This window comes from Zosterops lateralis (genome assembly GCF_965231275.1).
Source record: "Zosterops lateralis genome assembly, chromosome: 20".
NCBI lineage: Eukaryota > Metazoa > Chordata > Aves > Passeriformes > Zosteropidae > Zosterops > Zosterops lateralis.
This window is the reverse complement of record NC_139780.1, coordinates 8646299-8673123: the sequence shown is the minus strand read 5'-3', so window position 1 is coordinate 8673123 and position 26825 is coordinate 8646299. Positions and strand designations below refer to the sequence as shown.

The 26825-nt window shown below is 42.6% G+C and overlaps 1 protein-coding gene across 4 annotated transcripts; it reads left to right on the top strand.

Moving 5' to 3' along the window:
* Positions 1 to 3573: 3573 nt before the first annotated feature.
* Positions 3574 to 26635, top strand: SEC16A (SEC16 homolog A, endoplasmic reticulum export factor; the record flags this gene model as incomplete). Of its 4 annotated transcripts, XM_083875799.1 has the most annotated exons (31): positions 3574 to 6039; positions 6778 to 7281; positions 7868 to 8013; positions 10391 to 10476; positions 11177 to 11306; positions 12464 to 12662; positions 13711 to 13888; positions 14279 to 14421; positions 14856 to 14917; positions 15136 to 15274; positions 15532 to 15774; positions 16013 to 16110; positions 16629 to 16710; positions 16866 to 16983; positions 17205 to 17316; positions 17540 to 17645; positions 18091 to 18231; positions 18321 to 18434; positions 18999 to 19200; positions 19404 to 19643; positions 20329 to 20417; positions 20812 to 20970; positions 21227 to 21304; positions 21523 to 21579; positions 21752 to 21866; positions 22171 to 22308; positions 22385 to 22485; positions 22863 to 22937; positions 23548 to 23607; positions 24497 to 24571; positions 24979 to 26635. In XM_083875799.1, 31 exons carry the CDS (start codon positions 3574 to 3576, stop codon positions 25045 to 25047), a joined length of 6525 nt encoding a protein of 2174 aa, XP_083731925.1. In that variant the 3' UTR covers positions 25048 to 26635. The 4 variants fall into 4 exon arrangements, with proteins under 4 accessions (XP_083731925.1, XP_083731924.1, XP_083731922.1 ...); XM_083875798.1 differs by having other exon boundaries at positions 3574 to 7281; positions 13771 to 13888; XM_083875796.1 differs by having other exon boundaries at positions 3574 to 7281.
* Between the last annotated feature and the right edge of the window lie 190 nt (positions 26636 to 26825).

Here is a 26825-nt window from a genome sequence, read left to right as displayed (position 1 = left end):
TCGGGGCTGTTTTTCCGCGCTGTCAGAGGTGCCACAGGTCTGTGCGGCGGGGCTGACTCAGGAGTCAGAGAGCGCCGGGACCTGCTGGGGAGAACAGCCGGTGGCCGGGCTCCTGTCAGGATAAACGGGAATGCTTTCTGCTGCTTCTATGCTTGCGATTCCCAAAGTGCTGTTTTCATGCAGTCACAGGCTGGTTTGGGCTGGAAGGGACCTTAAAAATCATCAAATTCCACCCCACATCCATGGGCAGAGACACCTTCCACTGTCCCAGGCTGCTCCAAGCCCCAGTGTCCAACCCGGCCTTGGACACTTCCAGGGATCCAGGGGCAGCCACAGCTGCTCTGGGCACCCTCACAGTGAAGGATTTCTTCCTGATGTCTCATTAAACCTGCCCCGTGCCTTTTTAAAGCCCTTCTCCCTTGTCCTGTTGCTACACTTTACCAGGATAACATTTGTAACTGTGGTTGCTGTTTAGGAAAAGCCCGGTAGGAATCTGGCAGGGGCGTGAATGGTGTAGAATGTGTTCAATCTGTCACCCACATGTGTGCAGATGTGCAGCTGTCTGCATAAGATAAAACTGAAAAAGTAGTTGCTGATTTAAAAGCTGCAAATCTCGTTTTCCAGCTGTTCCTGTATTTGAGATTGCAGTGGGTTGTGGGTTTTCTTGGTTACTTTGTTTTTATTAGGAATCTGTGTATTTGAACACGTTATTTAATGTTTGGTTTGTTTGTGAGGATGGGAGTTACTGTTAGTCCTCTAACCTGTTTTATGGGCATAGTTATTCTGGTTAAGAGTAATTTATTTAGATAGGTTTGAATTAATTGCCCCCAAAGAAGTTATTTCTTTATAGATGAAGCTGTAAAGCTCGTCAGGTGAAATTAGTTTTATGGCCTTGTCTAGAGGGTTTTAATCTTCTTTTCCTCTTTGGCAATGTTTTTTTGGTACTCCTGGAAACACCTTCTGCAGTTGTTACTCCTGGTGACTCATGTTTTGCAGGCTGCTCTGCTTTATCAATTGATAAACCAGCTGAAAGTTAAGAATTTCCAAACTAGATACAGCAGAGGTGGATTGCTCTTAACTTATGTAATTATTTCTAAATTCCTTAAAATCAGCATTTCTGTTAACCCTGGACAAGGCACAAGGGAGGGTCAGTAGCACTGAGTTATCTTCTGTTTAAGTTATTTGACATGGGCACGTTCATTTTATTTGGACTCAGTTCCTCAAATCTTGCTTGCTTTTACTACTGTGTGCAGTCTGTTAATATTAACTTTGCTCCTGAGGAAGCTGATCACTCATATTGAACCTCTGTCATGCACCATCAAAAATCCTGTCAGGGGAAAGGCAAGTTCTGCCTTAAAGTAGGACTTTACACTTATTTTTATTAGGTAATTACTAGTACCAGCTGTTACAAAAATATGGCAAAGTATTGGGATTTTTTTTAACAAGACACTGCAAGGAGTAAAGTCCACATTAGACATTTGGAAGTGGGTATTTAAATTGGCTTTTGTGCTCAGCTGTATTGCAGAAACAACTTTTCTGTGAAAAACAGAGCTATTTAGTAGACACCAATATTTTGTTTGGTGAAATTTATGCTTTCCAGGACATAAATGCCTTGGCAGGTGGTTGAATTAACTTTTTTCCTCCCCAAGCCAAAGTATTTTGCATAAACTCTTGTGTTTATTTGGAGGGGAGAGAGGAGTTTTTAAGATCTGGTTAATGCAACAAAGAACATGATGAAAAAGAAATGGGGATGCCCAGAACAGCCAGAGGTTCCTTCAGCATGTAGGATTTGGGATGGGTGTTTGGGCAGGGTTTCCTGGAAACGTGGTTGGCAGCAAGGCTGGTAAGGATGGCCAGCTGGAAAACCTTCACCTCAGGACTGTAACAGGAGAAAAGATTGCAAAGTCCTGAACCCTTTCTGTAAGCATTCCTTGATGGAATTCAGCAGCTGTGCTTTACAAAGAATGGTGAAGGCACATAAACTGATGGAGCTCTAACGCTTCTGTTGAAATCTGTTTTGTGTTGTCCTTCCCATCTTCATACAACACAAATTTACAGAGTCTTAACTCTAGATATGGCTGTGGAATATATGGATATAGGGGAGAAATTGAGAGTCTTTCTTAATTCTGAAGAGGGACCTGGATTATACACAGGGCTGTTGGAGATGTTTTTCTTTAGGAGAAATTGTACTGATGTCCAGTAAAGTCTGTGTGCTGTGGTACTGTCAGTGTGCTTTCTATTGGAATTTTTAGGTATAAATCTTTATGAAATACATGTAGTATTTTTGATAACAAGAAACCAGAAATGCTTTCCTTTTGAACTTCTCTATAGGCAATACAGTTTTGTCCTGATTACAAACATCTGACTTTTCTGGCTTCTCATTTTATTACTCTTATGACAAGATGCTGAACCTTAGAAGAACTCCAAATAAGAATTGCACAGCTTTTTTCTTTTATAAGCAGAAGTGGAAGTGTATCTGGTGTGGAGCAATTGCTGTGGATACTTCACTCTGTATGTTGTAAACAATATTTGTTGTGTACTATGAGGAAAAAAAAGATTATCACATGTTGCTAAGGCTTCATTGAGCTCCACTGAACAAGTATTGATGAATTCCTCTGGTTTGTCAGCCTCCATCCTCCCCAGATTGTTGAGAAGTGATAAAAAGGAAAAAGACACCCTGATGAATTTACTGAACTCCCGGATTCCTGGCTGCTATTGTTTGGAGCTGAGGTTGGGTTTCTTCCGAGCGTGTCCTTTCCACCCTGATACTGTGCCAGTCCCACTGGTGTTCAAGTGAGAATGGTCATTGAAAAGTGAGGGTAGTTCATTGTTTTTCTGTCCTTAAATGCAGTTTTGTTATGCAGCATTTATCTAGAAGAGAGAATATTTGTGATGAAGATGCAATTGCCTTTCTCAAAATAAATAGCAATACTGTGCCACCCCATGTTTTCTTGGTTAAACGAAAAGTGGAGTGTTGAGGGTGATAACATCTGGTGAATTCCTTCTTGTGATGCTTCTCATCTTACCCATGAAAAGGTCCATTCAGATGGAGTGCCAGCACAGCAGGGCTGAAGATCATCTCTAACAGAATTAGAGTTAGATAATGACTTCTCAACTCTCCATAATTAAATCGAGCAGGGCATGGTTCTGCAGGCTCTGTTCCAGGCTGCTCTCCTGTCTGTGATGCATATTTTTGGAAAATGTAACAGTGGGATAACACTGAAGGATCTGACACTAGTACAGGTCTGAACTGTGTTTCATTAGTCTTACTGGGATATATTTAATAGAATTGTTAAATAATGTGCATTGATATCACACAGCCTTACAGTTCGTTAATGCCAGACTTGGGTTTAGAAATACAATGGAGTGTGTCAGAAAGAAGAAAAGGGAGATATTTTCCACTTCAAATTCTTCGGGTGATTTTGTTTCTAAAGTAAAAGTTACTTACATGCTGCAGGACTGTGAGAAAGGGAACTGACTTGTACCTGTGTTGTCTCAGCAGGGCAGAAGAAGCAATCCCTCTGCTGCCTCCACGGGCGGTTTGTCACCGTGTGACCCTGCCGGGAGGCCACCATGCAGCAGCCACCGCAGCCCGTCCCTCCCGGGGCGGCTCCTCCTCCTCCCGCCGGCGTGGCCCGGAACATGTACTGGAGGAACAGCCCGCTGAGCAAACGGGCAAACGCCGCGGCCGCGCCGGTGCAGCCCGTGACCGACCCGTTTGCCTTCGGCAGACAAACCCCCCAGGGCTCCCCTTTGGATAATCCCTCCAAGGGCAACGCCCCGGCGTTCCCGCAGCCGGCCCCGCTGCATCCCCCGCCCGCCCGTGCCGGGGACAGCCCTCATGGACCACACTCATCTCTGCCAGCTCCTGTGTCTCAGGCAGGGATGAGCACCAGTACCTTTTCTAATGTTCCAGTTCCTCCTCCGTCCCTGGGGTATGTTATAAATAGTGCTGCAGAAGGGCTTCCCAACGCCGACCTCGGACTCCGTGGGCCTGCAGTGCCCTTGCATTATAACCCAGGAGCAGCAGTGGAAAATTCTTTCAGTGTGCATCCTGGGATGGTGAATGCAGCGAACAAACCTGGAGCTAGGCAGGATGTGGGCAGAGATCCAAACGATGCACCTTCAGCACCCAACACTGCAGCACTCTTCCCACCACCTCCCCAGCAGCCTGGCTCTCAGTGGAGGCCTGTCCCAGGGAATCTGCAGTCTCCAGTTCGGAATTTTGTGCCCTATCCTGAGCCGTCTCCTCAGACTGACGTTCATAACATTTCTCAGCCTTCCGTCAGCACTTCTCACCCTCCTCCACACACAAATGTCCTGCAGGGTCCTGGGCACCAAGGCATTCCACAAAACATCCTGCAAGCGCCTTTATCCGCTGGCTGTGAGAAGAATGGCAGAAGTGGCCCTGCGAACAGCAGTCACCACATGAACAGCGTCCAGCCTGGAAATGTGTTCAGGCAGAACACAGAAATGACTAACCCTTGGTTAAGCCAACCTTACCAGGAACAGTTTTACCCACAGCCACCGTTGCAAGATTCTGGTTTTGTCCTTCCCACAGCTCAGGAAAACAACCCCAAAAACCAGTCTCCAGCTATGTCTGAAACGTCAAATAGGTCTATTCCCACAGATCGAGATCCAGGAACTCTCTCCATGTTTTTCAAAGGGGATGAGGCTGAAAATGAAGAAATACTTTCATCTGAAAAAAATTACGTAATGGAGAAAACAGAGTTTGATGCCTGTCAGCAAAATTCAGCCTCCCCGTATCACCAGCCAGTGCATCCTCAGCAGGTGGCAACCAATGTTCTCTCTCAGGCACAGCTGGGTACAGGTTCAGCTGGTGAGATGGTACAGAAAGGAATGGATGGGCAGTACTTCCCTAAACTTGTCAGCCATCAGGAGGCACAGGCTGCTAAGCACTCTCTGTTTGCTGGTGATGACAAGGCACAGATAGGTGACCCAGCTGCCGGGTCCCAGTACGAGAACGTGGAGAACCTGGAGTGCATTCAGAACCAGGAAGTGCTGCCGAGTGGACCACAGAACATCAGTGCTTCATCCCCTGCTGCTGATCCGTACAGGTACGGATCCTTCCCGGGTCAGATGCTTCCAAAGAACGCTGCTGTGAGCCACGCTGAAGGAGGACCAAACCTGGAGGCACCTGATTCCTTACCTCACCCTGTGCGACCGGACAGTGTCTCTTCCAACTACAGCACCATCAGCCACAGGAGCACTTCCAGCTCGGCACGGCCCCCGGAGCAAGCCGGTACATTTATCCAGCAGGAAATTGGGAAGCCTGAGGAGGAATCCTCTGCCAGCTTCTTCAAACAGATCGACTCCTCTCCTCTGGGAGGTGATTCAGGTGAGCTGAACCTGAGCAAGAGCTACCACGGCAATCTGTCCCAGCCTCCCACTCCAAGTCCTCCTAAGCCTACAGGAGTGTTTCAGACAAGTGCAAATAGTTCTTTTGAGCCTGTGAGGTCCCATGGAGTTGGTATAAAACCTGCAGAGATTGACCAAGCAAAGATGGTGGTTGAATTAAGAGAGAACCACTCAAACCAAAAGAATATCAAGAAGAACACAGCAGTGCCTGCTGCATCCCCTGGCAATCTTGAACAACCACCAGATAATCTGGAAACAATTTACATGCCTCAGGTACACCCAGGGCCTCTTGTAGGCGCTGGGGAAGCTGGAAATACGCTGCACTCTGGACCTGTTGTGGAAAATATGCAATCAGTATCTGAGAGACGGTCCTCAACCAGAGCTCAGGGAGCAGTTAAGAAGTGTGATAGCCCAGCAACAACTTTATGGGCTCACAATGAGTTACCAAATTTTGGGGGAAATGTTCTCCTGGCTCCTGCTGCTCCTGCAGTGTATGTACCTGCCAAACAGACTGTGGAAGTCATTCAGCCTCCAGAAGAAGGCCTGTCTAACCAGCAGCCATGTAAACCAGGGACTATTGCTGTGCAGGATGGAAATATAACTTTTGAAAATCTTGAGAATCCTCCCAAAATGGGAGAAGAGGAAGCACTGCAGTCTCAGGCAAGTTCTGGTTATGCAAGTTTATTGTCTTCTCCACCTACAGAGTCTTTGCAAAATCAGCCTATCCTGATTGCTCAGCCTAATCAAAGCTATAACTTGGCTCAGCCAATTAATTTTTCCATTTCTCTATCTAATCAGCTAAGCAACAATGAAAACAATCAGCCAATGAAGGACTCTGGAGTTGGGGACAAGCCTGCGATGGGTCCCCAAACTTCACATGCTGGTGGGGAAAACATGCCATTACCAATGATGCAGGTTGGATCTCTCTTAGTTAATGCACTTCCAAATACTAATCTGTTAAAACATAATTTATTACAAAGTCCTGTTAATTCTTCTGATGCTGCTTCTAATCAGCCTGCAAACTTGCTTATGAAAACTCCTCTTAATTTGACTCCAGAAGGGCAAAAGAATGTTAATATGGAAGGCCTTCCTGAATTTTCTAGCAAGCCAGGGTCTAACTCATCTGTTTCTCCTGGGACAAATGTTCCCAGTGGAAGTGCAAGTGGCCCTGTTAATTCCATAGCACAGGCAAATAATTCTGCTAATCAATCGAGTAGCAAAGAAGCTGCTGGAGCACTCGACTTCACGATGTCACGGACGTTGGAGAAAAGCAGCACAAGTAATTCTGTCCAGGTGCACAATCAGTCACCCTCTGGTGCTCCAGTCCAACAGGGAACTTCTGGTGGTGCTGGTCAGGTGCGTGCCGAGGTGCCTGACAAACAACATTTCTATCAACAGGTGACAAAAGATGTACAGCACCAGGCTGTAGCAGAGCGAGCTGCACAGGGAGCTCTGCCACCCCAACCACAAATGCAAGCAGCTCAAATGCAGCCACCACCATCTGGGCAGTCCTCAGTTCCTGCAGACTCCCAGGTTTCCACAGGGGCTAAAGCCATGCAGCAGGGGGAGAACCAGGGCCTGGGTAACCGTGCCCAGCCCGGGGCGCCCCAAGAGGCAGGATCAGCCCAGCCAAGGTACGACCAGACGAGCCCCGGGAAGCAGCCGCTGTCAGAACAGCCTCCAGGTGCTCCAGCTGCAGCCCCTCCTGCCACCACTGCTCAGACAGTCCCACCCAGCGGGCAGCAAGACCTGCAGCGTCCACCCCCTCCTCAGACCCCTCAGGAAGCCTTTGGTCCTCCTCAGAACCCTTACTACTACTACAGACATCCTTACGATACTTACCAGGTCCCATATCCACCACCTTATCCTGGAGACCCCAGGACAGCTCACCTTTATTACATGGTAAGTTTTTATTTTTTCCCTTTCATCCCCTGTCATATCTATTATTAATTCTCTTTTTTGAGTTATTTAAACAGTCACGTCACGATCAACATTCAGCAGAGCATTCATGTTAAGTGTTTAAATGTAGGGAAAATCCAGACAGCAATAACAAAACTGACACTGTGAAGATTATGGAAACTTAAAGTAGTTGCTGATACCAATTCCAGTCGGCACAGATGTTAGCTCATAGCAATTTGTTTGGTTCTTTGGAAGAAGTTGGCAGTTGTAGCTGGTTTGGCTGTTCAGGTGCTCAGACTTGGTTCCTGTCTGCCTCCTGAATTATTGATGGTTTAGTAGAGAAGTTGAAGTGTCTTTAGTCCAGACATAACAGGGTTTTTTTTCCTTAAGTTTAGCATATTAATAACTTGACTATAACTCTGCCACAAAAAGTAATGAAAGCTAAACTGTAGTTTATTAACCTACATTTCTTCATGTGTCACAACTGTGGTGTGAATGGTGACATTTTTTGATTTGAATGGTGACGTTTTTTGGTTTGAACTGTTAATTTTGGAGGTGTGAAGGCTCTTCCCTTGCTGTGCTTTTGCAGGATGACAGCTATGGGCAGTACGACCCCCGGTACCGACACTACGACGGCGGCAGCACTGCCTACATGGAGCCTGGGAGTTACCGCTACCCCGAGCCCGAGCGGCCCAGCTCCAGGGCCAGCCACTGCTCTGAGAGACCTTCCTCCAGGTGTGCAACCCTAAACTGAGTCCAGGTTTGGGTACCCCAAAGCAGGGGGTGCTGTGATGCCTGTGAAAGTTTTACAGCATAAACCACAGGGAGGAATTCAAAACCTCTTTGTGTGCTGCCCTAGGGACAGACGGTATCAAATGCCATGTGTGGAAAGGATACAATTCCCCAGCCTTTTCTCTTGTTTGTTATTCCTTTCATTCAGGTCTCTGGGGGTTGTTGGTGGTTCTGCCAGGCAGGAAGTCACTGTGATAGCCTCAGTGCTGATGTTTGCTGTGAAAGAGCAGTGCAGGCCATGAGGTTATTAATCAATACTCATTTATTTTCTGCCTTGCACTTAGGCAGGGGCCCCTCATTCTGTTAATGAATGGCACTTTTGCACATTGGCTGGGGTTTGCCTTGCAAGCACCATGGATACACAGTGGCTCAGGTGCTCAGAAGAGAGTGGTGAGTCAGGTGGCAACATCCTGGTGCTGTGTCAGGTCCATTTGTGTGACAATTCCCTCAGCTGTGGATCAGCTTTCCTCACAGAGCTCCCAGAATGTGCTCTGGGAGGCAGAGGTGCTGTGTGGGCATGTCCCACCCACTCATTTCACTGCAGGTTTTGATTAGGGAAACTTAAAAGCCTTGATCTGTCTGATAAATACAAAATAAAGACATTTGAGAGAGGGGAACAATATGTTCAGATGGTACTTGAAAATGTTAAATAAAAGCAGGATTAAATCTCTACTCAAGCAAGAAGCAGCAAGTTAACTTGAAGAGATTGCTGCTTTCTGATGATAATTGTGTAAGTTATTTGTATGAACTTGAAATTAATGACAAAATGTTACTGTTGTTACCTGCTGAGGGGTTTGCAGTTTCTAACAGAGAAACTCCTGTTACCTGTCTGGAAATGATTAAACCCCTGGTAATGTTTGTCTGTTGTTGGTAGTTCACTCATGGAGCAGTGATCAAATTACATTTTATTTACTATCTCCAGAAGATTATAGATGTATTTTGGTCTTGAGGAGAATGAAACAATGGCTGTAGCTCTCTGTGATAACTTTTACCATTTTCTTAAGTGAACTTAACTGTGCTGTGTGCTCTTGAAATGAGATGATAACCTCTAGCAGCACTTCCTGGTGTGTACTCTCCTGAGGTACTATTTTTGGAAGGGGTTAAAGTTTCTGTACGTGGCAGTGGGCAGATCAAAGCCTGGCAGAAGTGGCTGTGTCAGGGCTGGTGTGTGAGTGCCAGTGCAGTCAGACAGGGACTGTGGTGTGGGGCTGCAGGGCAACAGAGCTGTGTGTGTGTGAAACTGCCCTCAGTGTGCACTGCTGGCAATGCAGCTCTGTAAACTCTGCTTGGAGAAAGGAATAAGATCTCTCTGGAGGAGACTGGGGAGACTGGCTGGGTGGCTAAACCTGATCTGATAAGATCAGACCTCCTCCTCTGCAGAGTGAGTGCTGTGTTAGCAGACTTCCCACACTCCTGCACTCGCTGGGCCACTTTGGAGTTTGCACTCTCAGTTGTAGGACCAGTTGTAGGGAAAGGTGGAAGTTTCCATCACTCCACACTGTCATTAAATATCTTCTCTGTGTGTGCATAGGTGTGTTTGTGAGATTAATGCACCTGTGCAGGTACAAACATACATGGATGTACACATATATTTACATTTCTGTGCAGGTACAAACATACATGGATGTACACATATATTTACATTTCTGTGCATGCACATGCATGTAGACACTGCATTTTTCATCTAACATTCATCCTCTGTTTTTTTTCAGAAATTCTAGGATGATGACCTGAAAATGTTGTATAATAAAGGCTCACGATATTTCAAACAGTGGCCACATCTTTCTTTTTTCATCAGAAGAAATCATCTTTTTCTATACACTGACTCTTACTTTGCTGTGTTGGTTTTAGCCAGGTTTTTGTGCTTGTTTGGACAATCAGCTCTGTAAATGAGCATTTTCTTCATTGTAAGCTGGATAATAAAACACTGTTAAATTTGGAGGAGCTATTATTTCTTAATGAATTGTTAAATTATCAACTTCTCTGTTGAGAAAGTTCAAAGGATGCTAATTATAGCAGTAGTTTTTGTGATTAATTGTCTGTAAGTAATTAAACTTATCACCAAAGCAGTTTATAAAGCCACTAAATTATTGTGTGCTAAGGGCTGTCAGCTTTTGATGGCAATTAACAGTTTAGTGGTATATTGGGTTGTAAAGTCTTAATTTTATGATTCCTTGGTTTCTTGGAAATGCATTATTTTAACTATAAAACTCTGTCTTACCAATTGTGGCATAGAGTTTTTCCTACCTCCTGCTGAATTTAGAAGAGACAAAGGAGGAATAACAACTTTTTTTTATACTTGTGTGCTTTCTTTTTTCAGGCAAGGGTACCCAGAAGATTATTATGGAAAAAGTGGATGGAGTGATTATTATTCAGGCTATTACCCAAACTCCTATGATTATGGAGGTAAGGCTTGCAAAAGAGCTCTGTTTTTTTTTTTTTCCATAGATTTTCCTCACTTCAGCCTTCAGTTTTCCTTTTCTTTGTGCAAACACTCCATTGTAAAGCTACAGAAGAGTTTTGTTCCACCTGTTGCCTTTCACTGGGGTGTGTCTTTGGTGTGTGACCTGAAGGCAAAGCTGTCAAGTGAATTTTAGGTGGGTGTAAGCAGAAGTTGACTCACAACTGGCTTTTGGCTTTGTCCATCATTATCTGAGTGCTCACTGAGACATGCTGGCATTGGGAGTGTGGAGGTAATTGCTTGTGTAGTGCCTGGGAGGGTTTTAAGCAACATCTGTCCACATCCTGAGATATTTTGCTTGGCACTCTGCAGACTGTTCACAGAGATTTTGTGAATGTCCTGTGAACAAATAGTAGGATTGAGTTTTAAAGATGCTAGAAAAGATCTGATGGTGAACACTGCACCCCCCAAGAATAACTAACTATAACAACCATATTTCTCCAAAAGATGTGAAATTGGAATTGATTTTTAAGCTTTTCTTGAAAACTAAAAAGGAATGTACATATTCACATAGCTTTAATTCATCGCTTTGGTTTTCCTCTGTGCCGCAGGACCAAACCAGCTTCTAATTGTAGAGAAAGGAGTAGAAAAAGACTGTAGGCAAAAACTACCGATGTCTGAACCATTTGTTTTTCTTTTCCAAAGATCCGAGTCGCTGGGAGCGATACCCGTATGACCCCAGGTACAGAGACCCCAGAAGTTATGACCAGAGGTACTGGTATGATGCTGAGCACAACCCTTACCAGAAGAGAGAAGCATATCCATATGGCAGCAGGTTTGTCCTGTCAATCCATGTTCTCCCTGTGCTCTTTCCAGAGCTGGGGCAGCAGATTCTCTGGAGCAGACTATTAAAATGCAGTGTTACACGTATTTCACAGTGTTGCTGGTTCTTTCTGTAGCTTTATCATAGGTCATTGAGGGAAACCAGATGAGCTGTCACATCACTCTGAGAGAAGAATTGAAGGTAGCAGCACTGGTTTTTAGACCAGTTGAACACTGTGTGGGTTTTTAGAACACACTCTGAGTATGATATTGGTCTTGATCTTGAATTGTTGTTGTTAGGGTGGACACGACACAGAGAGTGACACAATAGAATCTCTTCAAAAGGCTCTTTATTGTGGCAGCATGCTGTCTTTTATACAGTTTTTACAAACCTCAAGGGTAACTTCTAATTGGTTAATAGCTTTTTTGTTAATTATTCTATTGGTTAGTAAAAGGTATTTTACTTATCTGTCAAATCTGTCTATTCTCGGATCATTTACATATTTTCTGATTCTCATGTGACAAATCCCTTGTTATTACAGGTGCACTTATTTTTCACCCTCAGAATAGATTGCTGTGTTAAAGGAACTTCTCATTCTTAAAATAGCTTCCTATGTGAACTTACAAATTGCTTGTTAGCAGCACTTAGAAGAAATTACAGGGTAGCTTTTTACCCTATTCCTATATCAAATAATCTGGATGAACTCTGTGTAGGAGTGCCAGTTTGTTTACTGTAGCAACAACCTCAGTGTAGGCAGTTGAAGCTGTAGTACACTACAATGACATGAAGACTCTGACTTCAGAAGGCTGAAAATGACTCCTTTATTTTTGGGAAGTGTTTCCCTTTTTATACTATTTTACACAGACCAACTTGATTGGTGACAAGAAGACAAACCTCTTCATTTACATTGGTCAGACCAGAGGGACATCAAGAAGAAAGTCCCTCCTAGAGAAAATACATAAACAATTTTGTTGTTACCAAAACATGTCTCCTGTTTACAGAAAATTCCCTGGGAAAGGAATTTCAGAAACCAAAACACCTCAGGCATTAACCAGGGCTACAGGCTGTGATTTAAGAGACCTTCTGGAGTGTGGTCCATTTTTCCTACCACTCACATTCCTCATGCCTGTGTGTGTGTGAGCTGACTGCTGCTCTCTGTTGTCCCTCAGGAGTGAGCGCTACGAGGATAACTGGAGGTACGACCCCCGTTTCACCGGCAGCTTTGACGACGACTCGGAGCCGCACCGGGATCCCTACGGGGATGACTTTGACCGGCGCAGTGTCCACAGCGAGCACTCCGGGCACAGCCTGCGCAGCTCCCGCAGCGTCCACAGCCACCACAGCAGCTTCAGCTCTCGCTCACAGCAGGTCAGTTCCAGCTGCACGCAGCACCCTGACACTCACTCTCCTGGGGGTGGGTGAGGCATTAGAAAAGTTGAAAATATTTCAGGGGTTAGCACGGGGAGTTGTTGGGTTTTGAAAACTTTCGTAAGCTCAGGCTGTTTTGTAATGTAGTTTTGAACTTAATGTTTGTTGTGGTTGTCAAGAGAACTTTAACCAAAATCAGCACTCAGCTATGCAAGTTGCCGCACACAGAGAAATGGAAAATTTCCTCTATTGAATCCATTTGCTGTTTGTGAGAATGTTGCCTTCCCTGTGCTTGGCTGTAGTGGACAGTGTGCCTGGCTTTGTGTCATGTCATTTTTCTCATCACAAGCTTGGCTGTGTTACTGAACTTGGCATGTATTAAAGGACTAACTCCATATTTGTATGATGTTATTTTGACTTTAAAACAAAAAGCTAACTGATTACTTATCCACTTACATCACAAATACAGATAAATGAAAACCTCAGAGAGTATTTGGCTAATTTGTGAGATATTGTTTTTGCTCGTGTAATGGGTCATTTTACCTGTAGTTCATCATGTTTCTTGGAAGTTTAGGTACTTTCCCAGTCTGAATTCCAGTTCATTTAGTAATGTTTGAAGTAATATTGGAAATCATTTAGGTGTTAATCTTTAGGCGCCTGATGTAATTTGGCATTTGTTGGGATTTTTCGATTGGGGTTTTCTGTATGTTACAGCAGAGATGAACATTCATTCTGACCCAGAATTGCTGGTAACAGAACTTATGCTGTAATATTAACTTTTCACACAAGCACATAGAAATTCTGTTGTGAGAGAACTGAACATGCTTAGATGCAAACAGCTCAAATGATGCTAAAAAACACTGAGGAAGAAGACAAAGATAATTAATTACCTGCACAGCAGGGTCTCACAGGCTGGCTCTCTGCAAGGCAGTGGTGCAGTTAGCCTGGTTCACAAGAACAGAAGCTGTCAGGTAGAAATGCTCCCAGTCTGCAGTGCTGCTTGCTGTGTGTAACCCCCAGCTAACCCTGGCTAATCTGGTGTGCCTAGAGCCAGCTCTATCGGAGCAACCATGACCTAACGGGCAATGCCTATGACACCCCTGTGCAGGCAGTGCCGCTCCACGCAGAGTATCCCTATGGAGGCTACGATCCCAGCTTTGATGGACAGCAGCCTTTCACTGACTATGGCTACCCTGCTGAGACAGGCTGGTCAGCTGTGGAACAAGGTATGGACATGCTGGGGCATGAGGGAATTGTGCTATGGATACAAAACACTTTCTATGGAAAAGCTTTTCCAAAGTGTTGATGTGTGTTTAGCTCTTTGAAGATTTGTTATGTGTTTGTACAGAAATGACAGGAATGTGTCAGATACAATCAAAGCCTCTGGATTTTAAAGTTCTGGAGTCTAGTTTTGTTCTAGTTATTGCAAATTTTCAGGTTTGGGACTTTGGGATTATAAAGGAGCTGATTTTTTCTTACAAAATTCAGACAAATTCAATAACAAGGTGTTTTCCACTAACACTGCAGGATTATTGAGTTGGGTAAATATATCAGCAAGTTTACCTAGTTGAAGGACAGATTACTTGTTCTTATTTTGTCTTTTCTCCCCATTTCAGCACCTTTAAGGCCCTCAACACCTGAGAAATTTTCAGTGCCTCATATCTGTGCCAGGTTTGGGCCTGGGGGCTTCTTAATAAAAGCACTGCCAAACCTGCCTTCTGAGGGTCAGCCAGCTCTGGTTGAAATCCACAGCATGGAGGTAAAGTTTAAAAGGAAAAATGGGAAAGTAATGGAATAAAGGTCTTTCTTTTGGAAGGGACGTGGGGCACTTGAATCTATAACTTCATGTTTTCTCTTATTTTTTAATGTCAGTGCATGTATCTTTATCTGTTTGGGCTATAATCATAAGTAAAACAGTAAATTTGAAAGTTTCTTTCCTCTGAGAGATGACTTAGTCTTGATGAGATCATCCAGATACTTATAATTTTGTTCAGGATGATGTACAGAGTAACTTGCATGTAAAGTAGATTTCATAATTTACTAGAATTGTGCAGGTTCTCACAAAGTCACCCTTTATATTTTGCTTAAGAGGTGTAATTACATGATGGGTTATGTTCAGCTCTGGGGGTTTTATCAATGAAAAGCAAAATTTAGAGTTACAAGAATTTCTTATGGATTATATTTGTGTTTTAGACTATGTTACAACATTCTCCAGAGCAAGAAGAGATGAGAGCTTTTCCTGGTCCTCTTGCTAAGTATGTTCCTACAGTTTTCAGAATTTTTCCTACATTCAGAAATTATTTCTTCATTGCAAATTACAGGATTTAAACTGACTTAAAATATTTGTGGCTTTTCACCTGCTTAAATAATACATGAGCTTTAAATTAATTCCTCAGACTAATCACAAATAATGACCTGAATATTTACATTTGTCTCATTAAAAACTTATTTCTTTTTTTTTTTTTTTTTCCAGGGATGAGACCCATAAAGTGGATGTTATTAATTTCGCACAAAGTAAAGCTGCACAGTGCTTTAAGAATGAAAATTTAATTGACAAAGAATCTGCAAGTCTTCTTTGGGACTTTATTGTACTGTTGTGCAGGCAGAATGGGGTATGTCTCACTGCTTGAGTTTTTATCTTTCCTGAAGTGTTTTGTACACAAACAGTTTTTGTGCAAAGGTCAGGAATATGTGTTATAGTCACTGGTCTTGGAATGTGTCACAGACTGAAGGAGTGTGTAAACTGGGCACTCATCCTCGGCTGCTCGCAGGTGCTGATATTCACATGTTGCTGTTGAGGTGCCAAATAAATACAGGCAGTGTTGAAATAACAGATTTTTCAATTTTTGTTTTCTCTCCACACACACAGACTGTTGTGGGAACAGACCTGGCTGAGCTTCTGCTCCGAGATCATAAAACAGTGTGGCTTCCTGGGAAGTCCCCTAATGAGGCAAATTTGATTGATTTCACTAATGAGGCTTTGGAACAAGTGGAAGAGGAATCTGGTGAAGCCCAGCTCTCGTTTCTCACTGATAATCTTCTAACCACAGTTGACAGTTTTGAGAAGGAGACTGAGAGATTCAGGGAGTTGCTGCTTTATGGACGTAAAAAAGTGAGTCTGTGCTGCTGCTTATTTTTGCAATTTTTGTAGTAATATTTCATAGCACTGTATTACACTGACACAGAAATTTATACCCTACAGTTCATAATCTAAAGCAAAATTATAGTTGTGTGTTAGCTTTTAACTAAATAAACGTATTTTGATTTGATCACAAATTACTACTGTAAAACTGTTTTTTGTGAGTAATATGTGAAGCTATTCCCAGGAAACTAATTAGTGTCTTTATTAGGATGCTTTGGAGTCTGCCATGAAACATGGTCTGTGGGGTCATGCTCTGCTCCTTGCCAGCAAAATGGACAGCAGGACACATGCAAGAGTGATGACCAGGTACTGGGTTGCTTTTTAATTAGTGAAATTTGGCTGCCTGTTCTGCTAATTAGGTGGAGAATGTCAAAATCATGGGTTTTCCACAGTAGTTCATGCAAGGTTTATGCTTTAATTTTACTTGTGTATTTATTTGTCAGTTGTTACTTTTTATTCTGGGCTCTTTTGGCTATGAACCTGAACAGTTGTCCTCTGCCACCTGATCCATTAAAGCAGTATTTGAACAATGTCATCTCTGGCCTTGCTTGGAAAAAGCAGCAATTTTGTTAAAGTCAGCTGGCTTGGGGAGAATCCATAGGTTTTCCTAGTTTGGATGACTGATGTTAGTGTCAAAACCCGTTCACTGGGAATGTTTTACTCGTGAACATTATCCACTGGGTAATTTCCTCTTCAGTGTACTATTTTCACACAGGATTTCCTTCTCTTGAGCTAGGTTAGATGAATTGCCACTGGGAGCTGAAGTACATTTTAACTGCTTACCCCACGTTTGTGTTCTGTTTTTCTCTGCAATGTCTCTGTAGATTTGCCAACAGTCTCCCAATTAATGACCCTCTGCAGACTGTTTACCAGCTCATGTCTGGAAGGATGCCAGCTGCATCCACGGTAAGATTCACTGGGAGCTGCAGGGAGTAGTGGAGTTCCCAACGGAAATCTTTCCCAGAATGTCAGAGAACTTGTTTTGATCCTTCTTGGGTTGAAACACTTACCCATGCAGAGCTCCAGTCACTGATTTGACCTAGTAATTCTTCTCATTTTAGTGCTGTGGAGATGAGAAATGGGGAGACTGGAGGCCTCATCTAGCAATGGTGTTATCCAACTTGACCAATAATGTGGACTTGGAATCCAGGACCATTGCTACCATGGGAGACACTCTTGGTAACTCTTGGGGAATGAACAGGGACTGATGACTGAAGGAAAAGCTTTGAATGCTCAGCCTGTTTTTTTGAAAATGGGCAATTTCTTTATAAAATATGGAGTGGAGCACTTCTGTATGGGCTTGTCTCTATTGTGAAGGCATTTGAATGTGAAGCCAAATTATACAGGACACTGAATGTGCCAGTGAGATATCCTGAGCTCTGTCCTTTATTTCTCCACAGCTTCTAAAGGCCTGCTGGATGCTGCTCATTTTTGTTATCTTATGGCCCAAGTTGGGTTTGGAGTTTACACAAGGAAGACAACAAAGCTTGTCCTGATTGGATCAAATCACAGGTTTGGCTTTTTTTTTTTTTTAACACATTTTTTCTCAATGCAAAAATGAAAGACTAAATTCCACCGTTCCCCTTATCCTCACTAGCTGGTTTTGAGATAACTATTTGATGTCCTGTCTTGTAGAAGCTGTTGATATTTTGTGTCTAACAGAGCTGTGTGTCTGACATTGGCAGATCTGTGTTTATTGTCAGCTCAAATAATATTTTTCTTCTGTTTGAAACAGCTTGCCATTTTTAAAGTTTGCCACCAATGAAGCCATTCAAAGAACAGAAGCCTATGAATATGCACAGTCACTAGGAAGTCAGCCTGGCTGCTTGCCCAATTTCCAGGTGAGGAGCTGTTCCTATTTTGGTTTGGTTTCTGTTTTGGCAGATTTCATGCTTTTAATCTCTCATGTGCTACAGTCAGTGTGGCAAATATTTTCTCTGTTATAATGTGAAATATTCATGGATAGTAATGCCATATAGCTGTTTACCTGTTGTCATTTCATTTTCACTGTTTTCATCTCTACATCCTGAACTTCTGAATTTCAATTTTATAAATTGTAATTCTGTATTCCAAAAGAAAAAATCTAGCAGAATTTGCTGGTGCTAGCTGTATATAAATAGACAACTTCCACTGGATGCATTAGGTTGAAGAGGAAAATTGAATGTTTTTTCCTTTCATTTTAGATGTGATAATGAGATATCTGAGCTTTCAGCTGAAATGTCAGCCTGCCTTTAATTTGTTACCACCCAGAGTGTTGTGATCACTTGGTTTATTTGTCCTCCCCAGGTTTTCAAGTTCATCTATGCCTGTCGGCTGGCTGAGATGGGCCTTGCTGCCCAGGCTTTCCACTACTGTGAGGTGATTTCCAGAACTGTCCTCAAAGATCCACATTACTATTCCCCTGTGCTGATTGGGCAGCTAATCCAGGTAACATGAGGAGGAATGAAGTGTTTGTGGCTGGATGTTGTAGGTGGGAAGCTGATGAACTCATTTTTTGCAATGCTTCCTTTCCTCAGATGTCATCCCAGCTACGCCTGTTTGACCCTCAGATAAAAGAGAAACCAGAACAGGAATCTTTTATTGAACCTTCCTGGTTAGTGACACTTCGACATGTGGATGGGCAGATCAAGGTATTGTGTGTGCTTTTCAGCATGAATTATTCATTTTAAAAGATTAGTGTAATCCAGTTATTAAAATGGTTTTGTTTAATCACAGAAACATGGGAAGTGAGCTTATATATTCATGTCCTAAACGGCAAACATTATGGTGTAAACCAAGTGAATTTACCACACTTTAGTGCCCTGAGATTCAATACAGAATAATTAAAGTTATATGAGACAGGGTTTTGTCAATACCAAAATGCAAGGAGAATTGCAAGACTCATTAGGTTGCAGTGATCAGGGGATCTGCTTGCCCTAAAAATATCTTATGTGTGGATTGGTGTTGCTAGATTATACGAGTGGAAATAATGATAATTAATAAATTATAATTAATTATAATTATAATTATTAAATAAACCCCTTAAATTATTAGTTGATCATGGCTTATAAATGGCTGGCAACTTGGGGGGCTTTTTGACTGAACACTAAAAATCTGTTTTCAGACCTAAGATTTCTTTTGCTCTGTGTTCCTTTGGTGTTAGGAACTGAATGTCTGGTACAGATCAGTTAATAATATCCTGTTTTTTCCTGCAGGAGGGTGCAATAGCCTATACCACAGACAGGTCCACTCCCCCTCCCTATGAGTGCAGCACTCCCAGCTCTGAACTGGACCGTGCCAGTCAGTGTGATGGGGGAGGTGGCCGTGACATGGGGCCAGGTGCTGAAAATCCCTTGCTGGCATCCTTGTTACCCAATATGGCTCAACAGATGCAGAGCGTGCAGCTGATGCCTTCAGGTTGGTGTTTCATATCCTTTATGACAGAGAGAAAACAAAGGTTTTGAGTTTCTGATACAAGAAACCACTTAAGAGGCTGGTTGGAACAGGGAGGTTTCACTTCTGCTGTGTATCATTCATAGGGTAAAAGGTTCACACTGGATTTGTTTCATTATAACTCTTAACTCTGGGTTTGGTTGTTTTTTTTTTTTTTCATGCTGCAGTACCTCAGGCTGTCCTTGATGGCTCAGCTGCCATGATTCCTCCTGGTGACCAGGGAAGTGTCCCCTTCTACCCAGTGGCTCCTCAGCCTCTTGGCCCAGGACCTGGCTTTGCATCTCAAGGATTTCCAAATTCCTATGGAACTGAACCATCCCCACTATACTTAGGGTCAACCCTACCACCAGGAGGGCCACCACAAGAAGTGGAACCACAGCCAGAAGAGCAGAAAAACCTGGAAACAGGTCTGGGATCTTAACAAACAGCTTTCCTTCCATAGGAAGGGAATAAAGTGTTTCAGGGAGTAATTCAAAATATCTCAATATTTAAAAAACAGTCATGTTTTGGGTTATAAAACTTAAAATTACCACTATGTAATGGTATAGAAATGTCTATAAAAGTTGAAATATTCATCCTGCTTTTTTGGCTTACTGTAAAAGAGAGGTCAGACTCAGCAGATCATGAGTTAGACCTTGACAGATAATCCCTGAGTGCAGTGAGATTGGCAATTCTGTTTCTAAGGGATTTCCAAGGGATATCGGGGATTTCTGCCTCTGGACATGAGTTTCTAGGACCCTGATAAGTTTTAACTCTGTGACAGAAGAGCCTGATACATGTGGAGGGAAGGAAACATAGTTTAGCAGAGTTTGAGATGTGAGGAACCTTTAACTGCTCCATCCCTTAGCCTGCTCTGGCCTGTGTTTAGAACAAACACAAACCCAGATAAGAGACCCAAAAAAAAAAAAAAAAAAAACCACAGCAATTGCAGCTCTCATTTTTTTAAAGATCAAGTTCTCTCTAGCACAAAGCTCATAACTGATGAAAATTTTTGCCTTAAAATTATTGTGAGACTTGAGGGCTTTGGTGTTTATTGTTGGGGTTTTTGTTGGTGTGTGTCCCTCTAACATAATCTATTTTTTTTTTTTTAAGGAATGCAGAGAATTGCCCCAGAGTCTCCTTCGCAAAACTCCTTCCCTGAACAGAGAGAGGATGATTTCTATGGCAGAATGGCTAACATGGTATTGTTATTTCACACATTTCTTTAGCTGCATTGCAGCACAATGCAAACACAAGAGGATTTGGGGGCTTTGTAATGCTGTTCAGCAAGACTTGAAGTTTGATTTTTGGAAGTCCCCAAAGAACCAGATTAAATGTCTTTGTGTGGAAATTCTTGATAAAATATTAATGCTGTGTCAGATATTTATCTACTTGTTTATTATGCATTTATGTCCTGACTTTATATCCAACCAGGCACAAAGATAAAGATCCATCTTTAGGTTTATCTTATATGAACTTTTAGATCTGTTCTCTTCATGTATTTTTCAAAGAAAGAGGTTTTTTAGCAACCAATGAAATGTGATCCATCACTGCAGCAGTGACAACTTTGTGCTTTCCTGTGCATTTGTCACCCAGGGCTATGGGCGAAGATCCCGAACAACCTCAGAGTCCTCTGCTCATTCTGCGGGACGAGAGAGATCCAACTCTGCAGCAAAGCAACCCTCTCCTCCTCCCTCTGCTCCTGCAGGGAAAGAGACTAAGAAAGAAACAAAAAAGGAGGCAGCACCTAGAAAGGTAAACTTTCTTACAAAGGTACCTACAGCTGGAGGAGTTTTGTTGGTAAATATGCTTAACTCCTGATCCACTGTACCTAAGAAGTCCTGACTAAACTGTTCATTTCTACTTATTAGTTGTAACTCTGGGCTCAGAGTTGAAGTCTCTAACAGAAAATGCTTTGTTGTATGAAAGTTTGCTTTAACTTGCCTGTAAAGTTAGAGAAGATGTAACTGAGAGGGAGAGAATTAACTGAGTAGATTTAATTTGTTTTTAGACTGGTGGAACCTGGTTTCGCTGGCTGATGGGAAAAGGAAAGAATGAGGCTCACCTGCCAGATGACAAGAATAAATCAGTAAGGCTCCAAAACCCACAAAAACCTTTATACACTTGAATTTGTTCCTAATGTTCTCCTGGATGACAGATGGACGTTGTTTTGATGAACAAACAAATGATTGTAAAACTTTGAAGATTATTCTTATTCTAAGACTAGCTTATTTTAAAAAACAGGTTATTTTAAACTTGTAGCAGCTTGCTTTGAGTTCTTTGGTTTTGACTGTGATTTTCTTTTAGATTGTTTGGGATGAGCAGAAACAACGTTGGGTTAACCTGGATGAACCAGAAGAAGAGGTAAAAATCTGAGTCCTTATGATTTCTCCAAGCAGAAAACAAATACCTGTACTTGGCATACAATTTTCTTTAATCTGTTATTGTCTCTTAAGAGAGCTGCTTTTACTAAATTTGGATTAAAATGTGCAACATCAGTTAGTGATATGACTGGATTTTTTTTGTCTCCCTGCAGAGTAAACCTCCTCCACCACCTCCAACAGGATTTCCTAAAGCTGCTCAGGCTGCTGCTCCCCCTGGGCCTGGGGGCCCACCTGGTGCTTCTGTCAATGTGTTCTCCAGGAGAGCAGGTAACAGCCAGCACTGATGTTTGAAGACTTTCCCCTGCATAAAATATGAATGTAGAAGTGCTGACTTTCCCTTGGATGTTTGGGAGCAGTTGGCAGCTCAGTGGAGCTGTGGCTGTTGCTGCCTTTGGTCCTGCCCAGCTCCTGCACTGCTGTCATAGTATCATGACTTGGATATTGCTGTTTGTATCCCTGGAGTGTTATTTCCTGATCCTGAAAGATGTTTTAACCAGCAAACTGTTCACAGTAGACACAGACATGATAAACACAAAGGTTATTTCTGTTTTTCTGCATGTTTCTGGTTTAGCTGGGAGCAGAGCCCGTTATGTGGATGTCCTGAATCCAGGAGGAACCAAGGCAAGTGGTGCTGTTCCTGCACCATCAGACCTGTTTGCCCCCCTGGCACCAATGCCCATTCCTGCCAACGTGTTTGTTCCAAACTCAGGTGTGTGGACAGGATTGTGGGGAGGTTTTATGGCAGTTCATGGGGTGTGTTTCGCTAAATCCTATTTGCTCTGTAGTTCCAGGGGAATCCCAGCCCATGGAAGGGAGTGGAGCAGCAGAGCACACACCAGCTGCAAACCAAACCAACACAGACCCTGCTGCAGCTGTGGAACCAGAGGTGGGTTTGAAGGAAAGTCTTGCAGACAGAATCCAAAATTCTGATTCAAACCCCCTCACGATTCTGAGCAGCAGTTTCACAGCCACAGTGTATAAAGCATTATGTTCTTGTAGGGTTTGTGGTTTAACGTTTTACTTAAAGAACAGAAGAGAAATGCAAGTGCAAATTGAGGTGGGAGACTGCATTTCCTAATTTGTCAAGGCTGCAGCTTCCATGGGTGCAGGAAAGGGACCAGGAAGATGGGAAGAGTCCTTACACTGCATATTTCACCTGCCTGATGTGCTGTAACATTTTTCTGCCTCAGTGGGATCTCTAAGGGAAATGTGGAATAACCTCATAGTAATAATGATAAACAGAAGTGCCTTGTTTTTCTTCAGTACTTAAACCCTGCAGCCCTTCCTCCTGGATCTGGACTTCATGTTCCTAACCCTGATGGCTCCCAGTCAGGCGAGGTAAGGCTTGATGCAAAGTATTTAAATAATGACTTTTTACAGTTAATTTTAGTGGTCTTACAATGGGCCATCTAAAATAAGAAGTAACTAATTCAGTTGCTGAGGAGTAGCCAAGATGTGATATGACTGCCTCCAGAATTATACAGAAAAGACCTCTAAGCCCATATGAGAAGTTCAGCCTCCATGTCCTACATTTTATGATCTCTTTTTCCTACATAAGTACTTTTAAACGCCTTTTTCAGGGTAAAATGTGAGTAGCAGTTGAAGAGTCTCTTCTTGCCTCCATGCATGCATATAATTTCACTAATATTCAGTGCAAGACACAAGAAGAACAAGTTGCTGTGTGCCAGGCAGAGTAACATGACCTTTGTTCCTACTAAATGTTTTCTATACCTACATAATTCCGTGCTTTAAGAAGTCCTATTGATTTAAACTAACTTCTGGCTTTACATTTGTTTTTGTTTTGTTTTTTTAACTTGAAGTTGGTTTAACCTTTGGCAGTGAGACTTTGACAATGAAATAAAACAACTGAAAGCTTGGGGCAGTGACATGCATGACGACTTTTTTTATTTGTGTTTTTTTGTATTTGTGTGTTCTTGCTGTTTTGTAGCTTTCGCGCTCTAGTTCAATGAGTTCATTATCACGTGAAGTAAGCCAGCATTTTAATCAGGTACATGTGGCTGGCCATTCTCATTTATGTTAACTTATTTACTTTCCCTCCCCATCCCCTGTTTATTTTGCATTTGCTCAAATACTAATGCTACTTCTAGCCATTTCCCCCTCATTTCACAGAAATACCATTAAAAGTAGATCATGATGTAGTGTTCCTTTTTACACTCAAACAGGGTCTTCACTTTTGTGTGTTTATGAGAGTGCATGTAATCCAAGCATGCTTTTTTATTTACGTTCCTAAGAGGTTCATGTAATTTCATCATCTTTTTGCTGGGATACTAAAGAAATCAGTTGATTTTAAACAAAAAAAAACCTCCTAAAATCTTCAACGAAACCAAACAAACCTCCTAAAAAGACTCAATACAAGCAAAACTTGGTCATTCTGCTGCTGCCAGTCTCAAATTGGTAACAAACCATCTATAAAAGTCCCTGTAGGAATTAAAGGAATGCTTCATCTCTGCTGGAAGTTCCAGAGCTGTGGGGTCACCACAAAGGGGTGACACAAACCTTTCTGATATTTCTTAGTCAAGCAAAACCTGATATAGAATGTTTATTTTGGGGCAAGTGCTGAGGTGTACTAACAAAGGCAGAAGGTACTAATTGAGTGGAGTTGCACTGGTGTCCTGTGTTGGTTTTGCATGCTTTGGACCTGCTATTTGCAGTTGATGCATGTGACATTGTTTGGCCAAATCCTACATTAAGCCAGCCCTGTTTTAGATCTGGATGCAAACTGTACCAGCACTCTGGAGTTGTCCAATAGGCTGCGCTCTCCATGTTGTTGGCATTATTCCTGTGGATATTTGCTCTGTATAACTTAGCAGACCACCTTTGAGAGGCACTGGAGTGCCTCTCTGCCCTTGTCTAATTTCAGTGTTTTCTCTTCCCAGCCTGCCACTGCTCCACCCTCGGGGGCACCTTCAGCAGGAGCAGTACCCTTCTACAACCCCTCTCAATTTGCACAAGTGAGTGAAAGCTTCATCTTTCCTTATCCTTATTGTCCAGCATTTCCCAGAGAAGCTGTGGCTGCCCCATCCCTGGAAGTGTCCAAGGCCAGGCTGGACAGGGCTCAGAGCAGTCTGGGATAGTGGAAGGTGTCCCTGCCCATGACAGGGGGTGGAATTTGATGTCCTTTCAAGTCCCTTCCAACCCAAACCAGTCTGATTGTATACTTTGAAAAAAATATGATTTTGTGCTTTGCCAGCTTAATCTGGGTTGTTGCACATAGAGTGTTAAATGTACACAAAGATCAGTCTGGCACCATGTTCAATTTAACAAGTTTCCATTCCAAACTTTATGCCCAATTTTTTAAATTTTGTCTCCAGCGTTGCACTTTTACAGAACATTTTGTTTATTCCTGTTCTTTTTTTAGTCTCCTGCAGCCACTGGAAGTACAAGACTGGGAAGAATTGGACAGAGGAAATATCCAACATTGAAGTAGAACACAATGGCTTTGTATTTGGAATCCTTACTCATGTTCTGAGTATGCAAAGAACTATTCAGCCTTATGGCACGTGGTATCAGCTGCAGTTGACATGACAGAAATCTCATGATGGGTGATCTCTTTCATGCTTGCACCTCATCTACGCAAACCATTACCAAACATGAAATATATGTAATTTTTCCTTTTCAAAACCTGGCTAGAAATAGCTTTGCTGTGATAAAGAATAGACACAAGAGAGGAAATAGTTGCTGTCTGTTACAAAACCTGTTTGTAAATTGCATAGGCAATTTATTCCTTAAGTTTATTTTAGACCTTACTAGCGTGACCTTCCAAGACATAGTTTCAGGGATTCCTTAATTTCTGAAGGATGCTCCCCTCCCAGCAGGGGTTAAAACAAACAAACAAACAAACCATGTCCACATTGTAAGATAACACTGTGGCCTTAAGAGGACCATGCACAATCGTGATGCTTTCAGCCAGAATGTGGAACCAGAGATGTTCCCCTGGGAGAGGCTCCTCCAGGATCTGCCTCATGCTGGTTTGGTTTTTGGGAGGTGGGAGGGGGCCACAGCTCATCCAAATAAATCGACCTATATTGAATGAAAACTGTGACTGTAATCTAATCCTGATTTGATTTGGATCTTTCCTAGTCTGTATGTAGTTTGTGGTTTTAGACTACCTGTAAAGCCAAGTGTATAGTGGGAAGGAGCTCTGTATCATAGCCAACGCTGTTCTCTTGACGAGTGAGTGTTTGTTTAAGTGCAATACGGTTACTTTGCTTTCTCTCAAACTGCTGGCACTCTGCAGCCGGGGGGTAACAGCTTGAAAGTTGTTTATTTTTTCCTTTTGGGAGTGCCGGAATCAGTGTAATAATCCGTTCTTGAATCTCCCTTACTAAAATAACCAAGGTCTTAAATAGCTAACAGCTAAATTTCATACTAAAAGTAGATGGATTAGACCTCTGCAGATGGACTTTAAAATCTTTAGTTTTAATATAGGAAATCTTGAAAACCATGGTATGCAGCGTTTATATTCACTGAAGAATCTGAATTATCTGCAAAGAGAGAAATAAACTTTAAATATTTATTTAATCATTAGGCCATATTTTATTTAGAACTTGCCACCAAACTATTTGATTTTACTTGAATTTCTGCCCAGGAGTAGAAGTAATATGAATGTGAAATTGCCAGTATTTGTCCCCAACTGTTGTTTTATTTTTTTCTTTTCCTGAATAACACCACTTTTCTAAGATTGTGATAGCCTTATCTATGTCCCAAAAGGTTTGTATGCAGCCCAAGTAAAACACTATTTGGGGGGATTAGAGACCTTTGTGTGCTGGTCCAGTCTCAATTCCAGACATGGACAGCAGCAGTCAGTGTGGTTTACTTTTCTATAATTGAAACCTAATCAGACACTTGGCTTTCCTCTAGTCCAGCCAGGCTGCTGATTATTTTCTCCTTTCAGTAGAGACTGCCAAACAACTTCATTCAAGGAGGCTCCCTCTGAGCTGGGAGTGGCTGTCTTTCCTAAGTGTAAGATTTGACACTGTAAATTCTTAAATAAAATATTTTGCGCTCTGGAGCACTTTCACATTTTACTTTCTTCTTGTGGTTATTGCTTTAGTGAGCCGGGTGGAGGAACCTTTCCTGTTTGTGTGGGAATGATCTGTGTGAGGAAAGGCAGCTTGAAGTGCTTACTGTTTGGAAGGGCTCCATCGGAGCAGGTTTGGATGCGATATTGGGATGAAATCCTTCCCTGTGAGGGTGAAGAGGCCC